General features: G+C 39.6%; 1 protein-coding gene across 1 annotated transcript; it reads left to right on the top strand.

Annotated features, from left to right (window-relative positions):
* On the top strand, positions 1-9,254 carry COMMD2 (COMM domain containing 2). Its single transcript, XM_081064192.1, has 5 exons — positions 1-188; positions 284-361; positions 1,060-1,142; positions 1,680-1,853; positions 7,033-9,254. Exons 1-5 carry the CDS (start codon positions 122-124, stop codon positions 7,228-7,230), a joined length of 600 nt encoding a protein of 199 aa, XP_080920318.1. The 5' UTR covers positions 1-121; the 3' UTR covers positions 7,231-9,254.
* Positions 9,255-18,157: the final 8,903 nt, after the last annotated feature.

The following is an 18,157-nucleotide window of genomic DNA, read 5'->3' as shown; positions in this document are numbered from 1 at the left end:
TAGGCCGGAACCGAAAGCGCGGGATGCTGAGGCGCCGGAGCTTCTTCGCTTTGGGACGCGAGCCCCGGAAGTGGTGAGGGCGGGGTCTGCGCGGACCGGGGAAGTTCGTCGCTCCGCGAAGATGCTCCTGGATTTGTCCGAGGAGCACAAGGAGCACCTGGCCTTCCTGCCGCAAGTGGACAGCGCGGGTTAGGGGACGCGGCGGCGGAGGGTGGCGTGCAGTGGTCTGGGGAGGAGACCGGGACAGCGCCCGGCGCTCATGGTGTCCTGGCTTCCGTTGCAGTGGTCGCCGAGTTTGGGCGGATTGCGGTGGAGTTCCTGAGGCGAGGATCGAACCCCAAGATCTACGATGGCGCCGCCAGTAAGTAGGGGAGGGGTGCGGCCCTTCAGGATGGGTGGGGGAAGTGCTGGCCGTTCTCTAGTCCTGGAGCGAGAGGGGTGGTTGCGGCGCCGAGGGTCCCGCTCCCCTTGTGCCGGGAGAAGCCAGGCAGGCTCGTCACCGGGGCGCAGGTCCCGCCCGCGCTCCGAGGCGCTGCGAGAATAAAAGCGTCTGTCTCCAAGCCTCTGTGGGGTCGGCTTTGTCGTGGTTAACAGGGACGTAATGCCATCGCCTGAGACACTGTACAGCATAGGCCTGAAGTGCACCAACGTGCGGGGAACAGCCGAGGAGCCGTGAGGATCACGCAGGCGTTGGATCACGTGTTGTTCAGACGTCTGTTGTTGATGGTTCGGTTTTTCCCGCCGGACGACGGGCGGTTTCGGAGCTGCAGCCCGTCCCTTTTGAGCTCCTCTGCAGCCGGGTCCGGAGGAGCCGCGCCGCCTCGTGGGGACCGTGGGGACCGCGCGGCACTCGCCTTCGGGGCCGCGTTTGGCCGGGCGTGGGGAGGACACGAGGCTCTTACCCACTGATTTTTTTTTTTTTTTTTTTGCCCACTGATTTTTAATCGCAGTGTTTGAACACAGAAAATAACGGATAATATTCAGTCTTGAATAAGGGTTTGGATAAAAGGATGACTGTCCCGCAGTAATCTATGTGCTCCTTTTTTCCCTTTTTCGCAGGAAAACTCAATGTGAGTAGTGACGCCGTACAGCATGGCGTGGAGGGATTAACGTACCTCCTCACGGAAAGCTCCAAGCTCATGGTGAGGGCTTCCGGGGCCTTAACGATGTTCTGTATGCGCCACGTCCTAGTCGTGGCAGGGACCTTCTTATTTCAGCGCTGTCGTTAAGAGCTTATGATTGCTTTGGCGAAGCCATGCCTGAACGATATGATTATAATGTGACCGCTGGTGTCAATACCTCGCGTTCCTATAAATTCGCATTTGCCTCGAATTCTGCAGGTTATTGAACCGTGTACCATAATGTGTATCCTAAGAGGAGGGAAAATTAAATCATTCTCTTTTTCACATATCAGTAATGTCTGGCTTGATGGAGAGAATAGGAACGAACACCGGGCACGTTAACAACTCTTTATATGTTATACTTTAATAAAGTATTTTTATGTATCAGAAACTCAGAGTTTGGAATAGTGGGCAAGGATTGCCTTTAAGGCGTGTTGTTTCTTTTACTAGACGGAAAAGAATTAGGAGATGTCATAGTCTCTTGTGTATATCAAGTATGTTAGCATTTAGTAAACAAAGGTACATTTTGATGTTTTGTTAAACTTGATTCGCTTTCAGATTTCTGAACTGGATTTCCAAGACTCTGTTTTTGTTCTGGGATTCTCTGAAGAGTTGAACAAGTTGTTGCTTCAGCTTTATCTGGACAACAGAAAGGAGATCAGAACTATTCTGAGTGAATTGGCACCCGATCTTCCCAGTTATCACAGCCTTGAATGGCGACTAGATGTACAGGTATGACTATTTTTTTAACCTGAAATAGAATACAGGATTTATTTTAGGTTTATGTCCTCAGTCTTACTGTATTCTTTACCCCCTTAGACAAAATCTGGTTTGAAACTAGTTTCTTAATGTTCATTTTCAGACCATTTCACAAACAGTTCATTGTCTTACGTTTTTAATGTGTTCAAATTAGTTTAATTTGCAAAATTTGTAAGAAATAAGTTATTTTGGAAAAGATGGTTAAGTGGTGCTTAGATTTTTTAAAACTTTTCTATTTAAATAAACACATATAGGAAAGCCACATATTGCACAGGTCCGCGTACAACTTAGTGAATTATCACATGGTGAAAACACCCCTGAAACCAACACTTACCCATGACCAGCACCCCAGAAGCTTCCTCCTTGTCTCCTGCCAATTATTCTCCCTTCCTCTTCTTCCTGCCTTCAGATACATAGATTACTTTTGCTGGTCTTTAACTTTCTATATATTGAATCATTCAGTAAATATTCTTTCGTCTGGCTTCTTTTTAAACAAAATATTTGTGTGATTCAGTTGCTTTTAAAGCCACATAGATAACCAAAAGGGAGTTTTCAGACTATTGCATGTAGCCCTTTATCAAGCAGTGACAGATAAATTAAGAGATGTTTATTGAATGTCATTTATTTGCTGACTAGAGCTGTGCTAAATGCTTTGGGAAACAAAAGAAGCGTAAGAAAACTTTCTCAGCTGGAAAAGATGTTATCTGGTTGGGAAAGTTAGATGTTCTCACAGTAACTAGTAATTAAAGATAGTTATAAAATATGGTTCTTGAGGGGGGAAAGAATACAATTGTATAAATCAAGGTACAACGTAGTATTTTTAAAAAGGTATAGCTCGGGTAGTTCAGTTCAGTGTACACAGGAATGATCCAGAAAAGCTTCAACAAAAGGAGGTGACATTTCAGAAGGATAGATGATGAGTAGAGAAAACCGGGGTAAATATTCTTGACAGAGAAGACAGCAGAAGCTGGAAAGGCCCACGTGGATATGGGAATGAGCACGTTGAATATGCAGTATAGCCCACTAGCCAAACTTGACTGCGTATTGGAATGATCATGGAGATTTGAAAAATTCGGTGTTCCACTCCCAGAGATTCTGATTTACTGGTATGGGGTTTGGTCTGGCCATCAGGGTTTTTAAAAGCTTCCCATTTACCCAGGTAATTCTAATGTGCAATGAGTTCGTAAACCACTGTTACAGTAGATTCTTCCTGATTTGAATGGTGGTGGTAAGGTGGTCCAAATAGGTTATAGAAATGCAGTTAGAGCAGTTTAGCAATAATCTAGTGTGATGAGTGTGTGAATGGATATTAACACAGGATATGGTATAAACCAGCATATAGGCTCTGTGAGGGCGGCTACTATGTCTTGTTCACTAGTGTGTCCCCAACACAATACCTGGCACATAATAGGCATTCAGTGCTAATATGAAAAGGTGTGGGGTGGGGCTAGTGGTGGTAAGCACCTTCTTAAATTATGTATCAAATATTTCCTGTATACCTATTATGTGGTGTGGATCCAGTAAAGAACAGGACACAGTTTGTGCTCTTGGAGACGACATAAGCAGCAAGTGCTGCAGAGTTCATGGGCAGGAGGAGATCACCAGTTAAGCCTTTATGTTTAGGTCCTCGTAATAACCAGGTGGAGGAGACGGGATGGTCACGTTCATGGTTCAGCAGTAATTGATCTTACACACGTTTACCTCTCTTGTGGGGATATCTTCTGACATTTGGGGTCCAGTAGTCCTTAGAAGTTCTTTTTTCGGCTTTATTGATTTGCTTTAAGTTTTTCCATTATGAAGATGTTTTTAGAAGTCAGAAAGTTAAGCAATTGAATTTTGTAATATTGAACTCAAGAGAGTTCATTTATCCAGTGAAATGAATTTGAATCGCTGTGTTACCGCAAGGATTAGTACAGTTGCAAGTTGAGAGTATATTGAAGGAATATTGCCTCACAGTGAAATGCACCTAAGGGCTGAAAAAGCTACTCAGAACTAATTGATTTCCTGAGCTTATTAGTTGAAATTATTGCAAGGAATTTTAACTGGAGTGGACTCTTCTGCCTATGAGAGCAGAAGACTTAGATGAAGACCATGTAAAACGCTAGGAAACTAGTAATGGATACAGCGCCTTTCATTTTTGGGTAACTGATTGATCTCATGGAGACTGATAGTGAATGGATAGTCACCATCTAATTACTGTGCAATTGCTTACGGTAAATTAAAATTAAACATCATAGTTCAGTTTTTAATAGAAACATTTCCCAGACTTCATAAATGCCAGCATGATTAATGCCTTTGTTAATAGCATTAGTAAATTGAATGCATCTGAGATTGATGGAGGAGAGAGTTACCTTTAGGGCTGATTCATTTCAAGTTGCTGTTGTTATTTTTATAGGAAGGACAGAATTTCTTCCCCAATAAAAAAATAAGCCCACGTCAAGAACTTTGTGGGCTATCGTTCTTTATCCTATAGTACTGTCATTCAGATTTCTTTCTGAGAAAAAATTAGGCCTACTTATATCTTACTAGGTATTTGTTAGGGGTATTATATAATCTTTAGAAATTTTAAAAAATGGTATAGATATTATCTGTAAAGCTTATTAATTTAGATATCATGTTGTCTAAAAATTGGAGGATAGATTGAGTGACCTTAAGTCCTTCAACAAAAAATTCATGGCTTAATTACACACCTAGATACATTTGATCCCTATCTGACAGTGCAGATATACAGGAAAAAGAAATATAAGCAATGCATAACGGAATGAATAAGTAGTATTTTCAATCATCATGTTTACTACCGTTTGTCTATCTATAATCTTCTATATTAGATAAATGATCTTAAAGAGATACTTTACCTTACAAATACCTGTTTTAGGTTTGGGGACTGGTTCATCTATTGTTTTCCAATTATTTTGAGACATTGAATTTCAGCCTTAATCAACATTTTAGATTCTTTTGGATGCCCAAATCACCTAGAATTAATTGGAAGAAGTTACTGTGTTGTGGTATTAAATGAATCCTGAAATCTTAGGTTTAGATTTGTTACTCACCTGGAAGCCTCTTCAGTTTGGCTTTTTGTCCTTTTGACATGACTCCAGTAGTCTTAGATAACAATCTTGCTTTCTTGTATAACAAGATGTGTCAGGTTCATCTTGTACAATTCCTGTCCCAGACTTCGAATAAGCTACTACTTCAAGGAGGTCCTGGTTACTTTTAAGGGAATATGCTCTTTAGCGAGCACACTCTGGTGCTAGGGTTACATACCATCACTTCCAAGTTGGTCATAGTTTCTAGTGTGTGTTTTTTTATTTTAATAATATGTCACTAGTACTTATTTTTTAAATTTTGGAATATACAAATGAAAGATTATAGGTATTGGGCAGGCCCGGTGGCTCAGGCAGTTGGAGCTCCGTGCTGCCGGTTGGATTCCCACCGGCAGTGGGACCAGTGCCAGATGGCTCCGTTGGTTGGAGTGCGGGCTCTCAACCACAAGGTTGCCGGTTGGGCTTCTGCAAGGGGTGGTGGGCTACACCCCCTGCAACTAAGATTGAACACGGCACCTTGAGCTGAGCTGCCGCTGAGCTCCCGGATAGTTCAGATGGTTGGAGCGCGTCCTCTCAACCACAAGGTTGCCGATTCGACTCCCGCAAGGGATGGTGGGCTGTGCCCCCTGCAACTAGCAACGGCAATTGGACCTGGAGCTGAGCTGCGCCCTCCACAACTAAGACTGAAAGGACAACAACTTGACTTGGAAAAAGTCCTGGAAGTACACACTGTTCCCCAACAAAGTCCTGTTCCCCTTCCCCAATAAAAAAAAAAGATTATAGGTATTCGGTTTAAAGAATAATATTAATAATAAAACAAATACCCATTGCTAAGCTTAAGAAATAGAAAACCAGTATGTTTGAACCGCCATCCCCTAGTTACAAACCCCCTCTCAGTCCCGTCCTGAATTTTCTTTTTAATCTTTTCTACAGATTTTTTTTAACATACATTTTTTCAGTAAACTATCATTTTTAGATTTTTATGTATTCTGCAACTTACTTCTTTTGTTTTTTTAAAGATTTTTTTGGGGGGAAAGGAAACAGGACTTTTTTTTTTAATTGGGAAACTGTGTACTTCCAGGACTTTTTCCAAGTCAAGTTGTTGTCCTTTCAGTTTTAGTTGCAGGGGGCGCAGCTCACCATCCCTTGTGGGAGTCGAACCAGCAACCTTGTGTGCAACTTAACTTTTTTGATTGAACATTTTCGTTTTAGATTTATTCATGATAATCTATGGTGTTGTAGTGCATTTCTTTTTGCTGCCATTTAGTAAGCATTTCATTGTATGAATATCCTCACTTTATCCATTCTGTTAAAGAATATTTGAGATGTTTCTAACTTTTGACTCTTAGAAACATACTATTATAAAAATATGTATATGCTTAAGAGTTTAAGGCATACACCTAGGAGAAGAATTGCTGGTCATATACATGGTTTTCCAAAATGATTCTTACATCACTCTCACCAGCAGTGGATGAGCGTTCCAATTCCCATTCCAATTCCCATCACGTGCAGTGCCCCATGTGGACAGGTTTTTAGTTCTTGCTTGTCTGGCATGTGTAAAGCAGTATCTTATGGGTTTATTGGCCATTTTCTTGATTCCTAATGATGTTAAACACGTTTACCTGTGTTTATCTGTTTGTATTACTTCTTTTGTGAAGTGCTCGCTTAGGTCTTATGCACAGCTTTCTTGGTTTGTGTTTTCTTTCCTTATAAATCAGAGCAGTTCTTCATACATTCTGGATACTAATCTGTTTTTGGTTATATGTGTTACAAAATATCTTTTCTCAGTTTGTGGCATTTTTTTCCCCACCATCTTAAGCTATCCTTTGAAGAAAATTTAATAATTTTAATGTAGTTAAATTTGTCACTGTCTTCATTATGATTTATGCTTTTCATATCATGTTTAAGAATCTGTGCTCACTCTGAGGTTGCATATATAATCTCATTTCTTTTTTTTCCCCCAAAGGTTTTTAAGTGTACTTTTTGTTTTGAAGTCTGTGATTCATGTGAAATTTGATTTTTGTGTATGATGTAAGGTAATTATAAATATTATGTATTTGGCATGCTAATTAAGCAGTTATTATGCTCTTATTCCATTTAAAATCAAGCTTGCAAGCAGAAGCCTCAGGCAACAGATAAAACCATCAGTGACTATAAAGCTCCACCTTAATCAGAATGGAGATCACAGCACCCAAGTTCTACAGACAGACCCAGCCACCCTGGTCCATTTGGTTCAGCAACTGGAACAAGCATTGGAAGAGATGAAAACAAACCACTGTAGGAGAGTTGTGCGTAATATCAAGTAGTCCCAGTTTTAAGGTTTATTCCCTTTGAATTACTTGTGAATTAATGATACGCACCCATTACTTTTAAAAACTAATTTTTTTGTGACTTGATGGTGATAAATACATGTAGATTCCATAAAAGTTCTTTTCCTGTGACAAGATGTGGAGGTCATATTCAAAAGCTAAAGTAAAGTTCCTTTCCTGCTGCTAAATATGATCACCTTCTTAACAAATTAAGATGTATTTGATATTTTAAATGTGTAAATAGGATCGAATCAACTGATCAACTAAAAGTGAATCTGTACTCTTGATATTTTCTGTATATATGAATGACCATCCTTTTTTGGTATTTCTTTTCACTGCTTAACTTTATTATTTTTCTCCTTATTGACCAAAGTTTGAAAATAAAATGGACAGTTTAATACTCTTACTATTCAGAACGTCTCCAGACAGTTCAATGTTTCTGACCTTTAAAAAGCAACCCATCAATGTTAATAGCCACAGAATGGTTGGAAATAAATACCAGTTTTTTTTTTAATGCTACACTGTTTAGGCAGTTCATGCATTTTTCTTGGCACATGAAGTTAATAAGTATTTGTCATGTTGCTTAAGTTTGAGTTGTGGCTAATTAGTTTAAATAGTAACTCAAATTTGTGTGACCATATATTGCATTTTATCAAGGACAACTTTTTTCCCTAGCACCCAAAGCATTTAAGAAACATGCTGTCATTTAAATTTATAAACAATGCGTGTAGGAGTAATATAATCCATTAGTAATTCTTTGGATATAAATTAGTGTCACTTTTATAATTTTGTTTGAGTAAAATATAAAGAGAGCAAAGGGAAACCATGTTTACCACATTCCAAGCAAATATTTCTTCCTTACAACTCGATTTTCTTTCGTTTTTCAGTAGGTAACTAACTACTCGTATAAGCTATTGTTCTGAAAAGCCCAGAGGCTGGTGTGTCAGCTTGAGAGAGTGCAGGGACACAGGCAGACTTAAAGAAAAAAGGAGACTTAAGGGGAAAAATCATATGGAAGGGTGGAAATGGGGTACAGTCTTAAATATTTATCCAGGGCCTTATTCTGAGAGTCATCCCATGGAGCAACCCAGGAAGGCCTCCAGAGCCATCAGACCAAGCTGCACTGTAGGCCTATCAACACTTTGCTTCCTGAGAATTTGAGATTCTCAGGTCACAGTGACCTCATGTTTCTTTCTCTCACCAGCGAGCCTAGCAGGGAAGAGGCCAGTGAAAGAAAAGCACAGTTGAAATTGCTGCCCATTCGCCCCCTGCAGACATCTGAGTCACTCTTTTTCCCTTAGGTATATGTTCTGCAATTGCAAAATAATTTTATCAGATATTAGCAAACTATAATCAGAAATAATTTTTAATTATGGTGATAATGAAGCTTTCATATTAATAACCTCACAAACAAAAGGAAACTTTATTGCATGAAATAGTAGCATGTGTCATTAGGTTTAAAAGCAACATGCCTGCCAAGGTTAGATGATAAAAATAGCTCTGTGAGGCTTCTTATTTGTCCACATTTGGTGGAAGATAAGCGGGGCTGACCCCAGCCAAGACTAAAATAATAGCCCTGTGTCTCCTCAGGGCAACCTTCCTTCCACCTCATATCCACTGTCCTTACCCCAATCAAAACAAGAAAGCATGTGTTATTTTTTCATTTGTATCAAACTTCCCTGGCCCCCTTTTTCTATACTCCATTATTCTTTCCAGTGTTCTGCCTTCACCTTTTTGGGCCAAAGTGAGTTGGGAGCAGTCTCCTAACTGTTTTGAACCTGGGGCTCACCTTTTAGTACAGGCCATCGAATGAGCCTCTTCCTTTTCTTGTTTAAACATCCCATAGCCCTATGGATTCCTCTGCCTTGTTTTTTTATGGCACGTTGGATTTATTTTTTATTTTTTGTAGCTTGTATATGAACATGTTTTCTGCAGATGGAGTCACAGGTTTCTTGATTCAAGGTAATGTGCCTTTCCATGTATAACTATCTAAATTCTTATTAAAATATTTTGGATAATAAGCGTGCTGATTTTTCTGGATTGGCTAATGTGTGTTTAGACTTAAGTGTCACATCCTTCATGTTGCAAACCCAGAACAGTAACATCTCAGCTTTCAGAACAGAGCTGTGAGTAGGAAATAATCTATGTTTCACAAAATCTTTACATACTTCACCCATTAGAAGTCTCCTTTGTGTTTCATAGGATTTCGATGAGTTTGTTTGTTGATGTCTCCAAGCTGAGGCAAATTTAAAGCAGTGAATTGGAAAGGTGGTGGGGAAATAATAAGAAAATATACCTTCTTTGAAAACTGAAAAATAACCTGACAGTAAGGAAAGTTTGAAAAATCATTAAGTGGGGCCAGCCCGGTGGCTCAGGCGGTTGGAGTTCCGTGTTGCTAACTCCGAGGGCTGCCAATTCGATCCTGAGATGGGCCAGTGGGCTCTCAACCACAAGGTTGCTGGTTCAACTCCTTGAGTCCTGCAAGGGATGGTGGGCTGCGCCCCGTGCAACTAACAATGGCAACAATCTGGAGCTGAACGGTGCCCTCCACAACTAAGATCGAAAGGACTACAACTTGACTTGGAAAAAATCCTGGAAGTACACACTGTTCCCCAATAAAGTCCTGTTCCCTTTCCCCAATAAAGTCTTTAAAAAATAATAAATAAAAATAAAAGAAATGTTAGAAAAAGATCATTAAAAGAAAATCATTAAGTGTGTGTAACCCTACGGGAAGGTTCAGAGGTCAATCTTTGGAGCTGGACAAAAGGGTTTGAATTTAGGCTCTGTGGCTTCTTACGGGTACTTGATAAATTCCGAAAGTCTTGTTTTCTTCATCTCCAAAAGAGGAATAACACGTACCTCATTGGCTTGTGGGGACTAAATGAGACGGTGTATCTGGAATGTTTAGCATAGTACCAGGCTTTAGAAAATCCCCCTGTTAGACTGAGGATCTATCTCACTAGTTTGTAGCCTTGAATTATGTCCAATATATTCTGTTTAAGAAACAGAAAATGTTACCTGGTAGTTTCTGGGTGGCAGGATTATGGCTGTTTCTTTTCTTGCTTAATTTCTATAATTTGATGACTCAATATTTTTTAGAAACAGCTTTCAAGTCTGAAGGAAGGAGAAAACAGATCAGGGAATTTAAATACACTTTCAGTAATATTTTCATCCAAAATTTTAATTCTTGGAATGATACAGTTCTCCAGAAAGCTCAGTTATTCAAAACTACTCAGTCCCCAAAGGACTCAGATGGACAGACCGAGGGTTCTGCATAGAGGCTTTGTTTAGAGGCCCTTTTTTCTGTCCATTTTTCCTCCATACCAGTGAAAGAAGAATGGGAATCTCAAGACAATATGTAAGCCAGCTCTCTTTTTCTAGGTAATACAACATCTAACCAGAGCATTATCCTGTATTCTTAATCTCCAGAGGAAAGCACATAATACTTTGCAGTTTTTCACAGCCCTTATGGTCAGGAGGTTCTTTCAGCTGCTGTATTAAAGTCTTGCTGTAATTTACTCAATCTCTGTACTTACTTTTTAAAATACATATTTGATTAAGCCCCTCCTTACCCTTTCACAGTTTCCATAATGATAGGTTACTCTCATCTCTTCCTTTCTCAAATGGTAGAAAATATTTTGGTGAACAGGGTGTCATAAGACATTGCCTTTTATTTAAATACATTCACTTTTGAAACCATCATGACTGTTATGTTCAAACTTAAATACTTTTTTTAAAAAAACAAAACATGCCCAACTCCACCATTGACATGGTTAGTTCAGTGAGCTTTACAAACTTTGAAAGTGATGATTTTATAATTATAAAAGCAGAATAAGCTCCTTATTTCTCAGCTTTGCAAAGCAGTATCCTATGGAGAGAAGGAAACAATGATATGCTTTATGGCAATAAATTATATGTTTAATGGTTTGATCACTGAATAGTAATGGCTCCTTGTTTTATGTTTACATAGCTGCACTCCTCACTGCCCAGGCGCTCAAATGACTTCATTATTCTTCATAGCCACAAATCCATAAGATTCTACTTACCATAATTAGGAAATATGGGAAAAGTCATTTTATTTCCTTAATGGGCTTAAAGTGAAAAGGAGTGTGAGGAATACAAGTAACTGCATGAATGTACCTGAACGTGGCCTCTACTTTGGGTGTTGCCGTTTTAAATCTAAGGAACTTTTTATGAGAGGGGTTTTTTATAATTATAAATTGCTATTGATAGGAATCTTACTAATTCTGTGGCCTTCAGATTTGGAGGCCATGCTCTTACTGTACTTGAGCCAAGATTGATGCTTGTTAGTTGCAGACTACAATTTTCATTTTCCTTTCTTGCAGTTATCGTATCTTGTCTTGCAGAATAGTCTGCCCAACAAGCTAAAAAGAGAGGCAACACAGAAAGGGATTTTTGCCCTTTCTCACGAACCATGTGAGGTCTTTTACCTCTCATATTCTCCATTTTTCTTAGTCCTTACTCTCTTACATTGAACTATAATCCACCCATTTATGTATGGTATTGTGTTGACGGAAAACAAAGCAACATGTAAAACCTTTTCTAGCTGTTTTACGATGGTACTGACTCAGTTTTGTTAAATATTGATTGAGTTCTTAGAATGATCCATGGCACAAAGGATAAAGTCCTAATTTCAGTTTAGAATGCTCTCATGCTACTCCAAACTTGCAAATAGTTTAACCCTAACCTCATCAGGCTTCAGAAGAGAATCTCCTCAGGGGGTGGTTCTGAAGAAGGAAAGCTGCTGTGGGCTGCTGTCTGTTTTAACCACTTTTCCTTGGAACTCCATCTTCATATGATTCCATGGCTAGAGCTGGAGAAATGTGCAGAGGAAAGAATAGATCACTCTCGAATACTATGGAATACTTGGGCGTGGTTAGGGTGCCAGGAATGATCCTTACTCTTTCCATTGAAGTGGGGTTCCCTGAGGTAACCAGAGGTGTGATGAGAAAAGCAAATCAGGTTCTTTTTTTACCTGCATGCCGGTGTTGTGATTGTCATAAATCCAATGAGAAGTGGATGCCTGTGGTTTTGAAGGAATGTGCTTAGTTCACAGAATGAAAAGGCTTCTCAGTTAACTCAAAGGCTAAAAACACACAGATTAAAATTCAGAGAATGAGGAAAAGAAAATCCAGGGAAGTCTTTGGGTTTCTTTGGGGCAAGTATAGATAATGGTTAGGATATGATTTCCTGGCATGGTCTGCAAACCATGCTCTTGTTCCAAGTAAATAAAAAGTTCTTACAAAGCTCAAGTGAGTGTAAGTGCTCTAGCATAATAAAATTGTTTGATTTGCAGCTGAGACTTGCAGCATTCATAGACTAGGAGAACTAAGAACGTCTGCAGAAGATTTTTTTTGGCACCTAGAAGACGAAAATGATTGGTCTCACAGTATGAGCAATGTAATTAAAACCTTTTTTTTTTTTTAATGTTTAGACTCTAAGGATGTAATTATTGGGTATTTTTTTCTATGCTTTTTTCTTCCAACCTTTTGTCTACAAATAAATACCAAATTCCATGCCTTGCTTAGGCCCTTACAGCAATTTATTTTCATGCCAAACCTCTCATTAAGCCTCCTCTCTCCCTTTAAAAACATTTTTTTGAGAAATAATTCATATAATAGAAAATTCATCCTTTCAAAGTGTACAATTCAGTGGGTTTTAGTGTGTTCGCAAAGTTGTGCAACCAGCACCAATATCTGATTACAGAATGTTTTCATCACTCCAAAAAGAAACCCATATCCATCAGCAATCACTCTCTACCCCCCCCCCCCCCCCCCCCCCCCGCCTCCAACCCCTGGCAACCTCTAAGCTACTTTCTATGGATTTGCCTCTTTTGGACATTTCGTATCAGAATTATATAACGTATGGCTTTTTGTGTCTGGCTTCATTCACTTAGCATAATGTTTTCAAGGTTCGTGTTGTAGCATGTGTCAGGACTTCATACCTTTTTATGACTGAATAATATTCCACTGTGTGGACACTCCCTTACTTTTTACAGTATTTGCATCTCTTTCCTGATGCTATGAAATTTATCTGTTGCATTTTGTTTTGTAGTGTTTATAACAGAACCTCTAACAGGTTTAGTAACGTATTTTCTATGATGATGAGTTTTCTAGAATTATCTTCCCAGATACAAGGTAGAAAATTCTGAGAGCAATTTCTTTCTAGTCATTTATTATTCTCCAGTGAGCTGTTTTATTTTTAGTCTTATTCAAAAGTTACACTGTATTGGGAGCTAGTCACCTAAACTGTGGAAGAGATTCTTAGCTGAATTCAGCCCCAAAGAAAATTCTATTAGTATTACATTGCTTTTTATTTTAATTTAAAAGATTTCCTACTAAAATGAGGGATGTTCTGTGGGCATTTTATAGATTTAGAGACGATAGGAAAGCAACTAAGGAAGATTTATGTCTTCCTATATTCACTTTGTATATTTTTCATATTAGAATATTAGAAAGGTAAAACTATTAAAAATTGATAATAACTGTATCACTCCTCAGAATACTTCTGAACTAATTTTGAGTGCACTGAGCCGTCTCTGTAACACCATTCTCCAGACACTGCAGTTGCTGAGCCTCTGCTCCCGGGGCTTATAAGCTAGTGGAGGAAACAGGAAGGAAAATAATGTTGATTTAGTCAAAGTGTGAGTAAGTGTAGGGAGAGATACAACCAACAAGGGGCTCTGCATATATAGACAGGGAGTAAGCAGTTTCCCCTAGGACGTCAGGAGGCACGTTTTTCCCTTGGTCGTTTTTGCTGTTTTGGTAATTGCACCCCATTTACCTTTGGGGAATAATCTCTTCCCCACTGAATATAGTTGGGTAGGACTGTCAGACAAGAAACCATGCCTTCCGTTATTCATGCCGAGCCTGTGAGTCTCTCTCGGGACTTGGAAACTTGACAAGGTAGAGAGAAGGTTGTGGCAGCCTTGGAAGGGACTTGACCTGTCCATGGCCTCATGAAGATGTTCTTTCTTATCCTTTACGGACCTGATCTCAGAGCTGCCCCTGGATTCTGTAGAGCACCTAATACATGCCCAATAAATTTGCTCTCTGCTTAAGTTAGGGTCCTCTGTAATAAATGTTACAGAGGCTAACAATACAATTAGATTAATTTTTAAAAATTGCATACTTTATTTCATGGGATTTTTGTAAAATACCTCTGCAAATTGTCAGGCATCTAAAAGTTAGGGATTATTAATAAGGTTGTTAAAATTGTGTAGAGTGCCAGATGGGCACTGGACTTATCAGGAGGATCACGTCATAGACTGTGTAGATGCCGGAACAATACGCTCTACATCTGAAGCTGAACTAGAATAATACTGAATGTCATATATATAGTCACGGGATGTGGAGTACAGCATAGGGAATAGAGACAATGGTATAGTAACAGCTACATACAATGTCAGAGAGGTAGTAGATGCGGTGTTGTCACTTTGTGAGGGGTGTAAATGTCTAACTATTACATTGCTTTCTACACCTGAAACTAATAAAATTAAATAAAAAATAAAAGTTAGGCATTATTTTAGGACACAGGTTGAATGCAACAGACTCATAATTAATATCTCACAGTTGATTAGAGAGATGAAAATTCAAAACAAACATCCTTAATTAGCATTTTGCTCTTAATGCTGTTCTGTTCTTTTTATTTTCATCCTGTGTCCTCTCTATCTTGTCTCTGAGCTATTTCTTTAGAAGTTACAATGATCTGGTGGTTTCACTGTAATCTTTTTAATTAATATACTACGGTTTGCTTGTAGAAATAAGATAAAAACATAAAACAGTAATTATCAAATGAAACAGTGCCAAGAACCGTACCTGCCACATAAGAGTTAAAGAAATCAATGAACAAATGAACGAGTAAGTGAGAGTGAGTGAATAGTATGTACAGTATGCTCTCTGAAACTTCAGAATAGGGAAAAAGCACTTCTGCCTGGAGTGGTTGGAAAAAAGTTTCTGAGTTGTTGAGAGCAGGGCAGGATTTGAGCAGGTAGATGAGCACGGTGGGCATTCTGTGCAGAAGGTGAACAAAAGGCAAAAAAGTGGACAATCAGGCTGCACTTCTGTAGCCTGAGCTGTATGGCTTGTGGTTGCTGCTTGTGTGGGTCCCTGTGCCGAATGAACCACTGTCACTGCAACCTTAGATCCGGCTCTCCCCTCAGGACCCATTTCCCTTTGCCTTTTCTAGTGCAGGTTGGTGTTCTCTGGAGCCTTGGGTATTTCAGGAATTGGGGGTGGAAGCATGTGTCAGTGTCATTTACCCACTGTGCCTTTCGAACTTTCCCCTTTCACCCTTGTTTCAAAGCACTGGCTCATTAGAATTTAAGCTGTTCAGCTATGCCCCCTTTATCATTAATAGCTGCCTTTCATGTACTTCCTGGATTCTTTCTCCTTTCTGTCCATTTGTCCATCCATCCACCTATCCATCCAACAAATATTTATTGAGCACTTAGTATGTTCCAGGGTCTGTTTTAGGTGCTGAGAATACAGTGGGAACAAGAGAAAAATCACTGCCCTCGTGCTTACCGTCTAGTGGTGTGATGGACAATAAAGAAAATAAGTGTGTACTATAACTTTAGGTTGTGCTAAATGCTCTGACGGAAAATGAAAACAGATTAGGGGTTCAAGTGAAGGGTCAAAGTTGAGAGTGGCCATTTTAGGTAGACTGGTCAGAGAAAGCTGATGAGGTGATGTTGGAGCAGAAACCTGAATGAAGTGAGGGAGTGAGCTGTGGAACATTTGGGATGTGGAACATTTCTCTCTACAGACTTTTACCAGGTAATTTGGTTCATTCTCTTGGCTTTAATTACCGTTAATTTTCTAATGACTATCAACTATAGATCTCTAGCCCATATGACAGTTACTGGAGATTTTTAATTCAGTGAAGGAGACTTGCTTCACTGACTGATATTTGAGCCTGTTGGAGAACAAGAAATTCAAAATATTCAGATTCAGCAGTGCCCTGATCCGTCCACTAGGGCTTTCAACTATAACTAAAAATGACTGAAACAGTAAAAAACAATTCATTGGTACAAATAACTGTCCAGTACAGAGATAGTGTTGGTTTCAGGCAAACTCAACCCAGTGGCCCAGCGATGGACCCAGTGGTCACCACTTATCTTTCTGTTTCTCTCACCTGTCTTGGTGGTGACTTTCTCCTAAGTTAGACCCCCATCATGGCCAAAGATGGCTGCTAATGGGACCTGAAAGTGAACCGATCTTTGTCCCAGTATCGTTATTGGGAAAAGTTTTCAAATTCACGGTGATTGGACTGGGTTAGGTTACAGACCAATTGCTGTATTTCAGGGGTTAGAATGTGCTAGAACAAGAGTGGAGTCATCTTCCCAGGAACCATAGCAATCCCCAAATGAATATAGGTGTTTGGGGAAGGAGGAGGGGAGAAACAGCAATGCTGAGACCATCAAATGTCTGCTATGACCACACAGTGGTTCGGCCTAGCTGCAGAATTTGGTCAAAAACTGGAGTATTGCTTTATAGTACTATATTATATACTATACTATAAAGTACATAATGTTTTACAAGTGACCTAGATATATTTTTACATCAATTCCCATAGTTAGTGACTAATGATAAACTAAATGTGATTATATTCATCACAAAATGGTTTGGTTCTCAAGAACTTGAGAACAGAAAATTTGATTTGTGTCTTGCAAATGTGACTTGCCTCATGTATGCATTTGCTTAGTGCCTCAGTGAACAATGTCTTCTCACCTTATTTTCAAAACCAAAAGTCTTAGAATCTCCAGAGAGTCTGATTTGTGGCTTTCCACCCTCCAAGCTGAGTGTCACCAGCCAAGAAGATTCTGTGTGACTGCTTATTATAATTTTCATTATAAAAGCAATAGGGTTTAAACTCCCCCCTCGCCCTGAAATATATTACTGGATTATAACATTGGGTAAGCCATTTCGAATGACATATGTTAAAAAAAAAAACAAAAACACCACACAGAAAAATTCCCGTTAAAGCCTCCCCCCAGTTTCCCAGGGGATGCTAACTCTCCCGAGTTGAAAACTCACTGTTCTAGAGCTTGCTCTCACCAAATACCCTTCTGATTATAATTTGGCTTTGCATAAAAAGTTTCCCATAGACAGAAATGTGCTAACCAGCAAACATGGATGTGGGGTCTGCTTGTAGTTATGTTTCCCATTGCAAGTTAATTATTGACATTCATCAGCCCTTAGAATCCCATTGTGTCTACGTGTGCTAACATTTAAATTTCTGAGTTTATTAAACCGAGGACCACATTCCAGAACAAGCACCCTGCCATAAACGTTACTAAGACCAGAGATGTTATCCTTTCCTGGTAGCCAGACAGTCATTTTTCAAGCACCCTCAGTAGACTCCTTTCCATTCAAATCGTACCAGTAAAATCCTTTTAAAACGACATAAAATAACACAGGTAGAGTTTCTTTTACCACTTAGAAATGCAGTGCCTGAATCCTCGGTCTACAAGTATGTACCTAGCAAGATGGCACACATTCCAAAACATAGTGAAAGGAGAACAAGACTATCAGGTGTCACCATCTTCGGGCTGATTACAAGAAGCTCCGTTGAAGAGAGAGTGCTTGTGGAGAAGAGCTCAGTAGCCGGAATGTGAGCATTGAGAAGATTGGCCCTAAAATCTCTGGATCATCTGTGCAAGGAAGGAAGAAACTTATTGGTGAGAGGTGGAGACTGAATTCATCTGCAGGGCTGCAAGTTCTGTTATTTGAAAAACATGGAGGGCTCTTCCAGTGATGAAACATCACGGGCAAACCCTCTGCAGAGATGCAGTTGTTGTTCTTAACTATCGAAGGTTTCAAATGCACACAAAAGTAGATAGAATAGTATAATGGATCCTCATATGCCCATCGCTTGATTTCATTAACAATCAACTCATGGC

This window comes from Rhinolophus hipposideros (assembly GCF_964194185.1).
Source record: "Rhinolophus hipposideros genome assembly, chromosome: 2".
NCBI classification, from domain to species: Eukaryota; Metazoa; Chordata; class Mammalia; order Chiroptera; family Rhinolophidae; genus Rhinolophus; species Rhinolophus hipposideros.
Note: the sequence above shows the minus strand (reverse complement) of the source record. Positions and strands in the feature narration are given on the sequence as shown.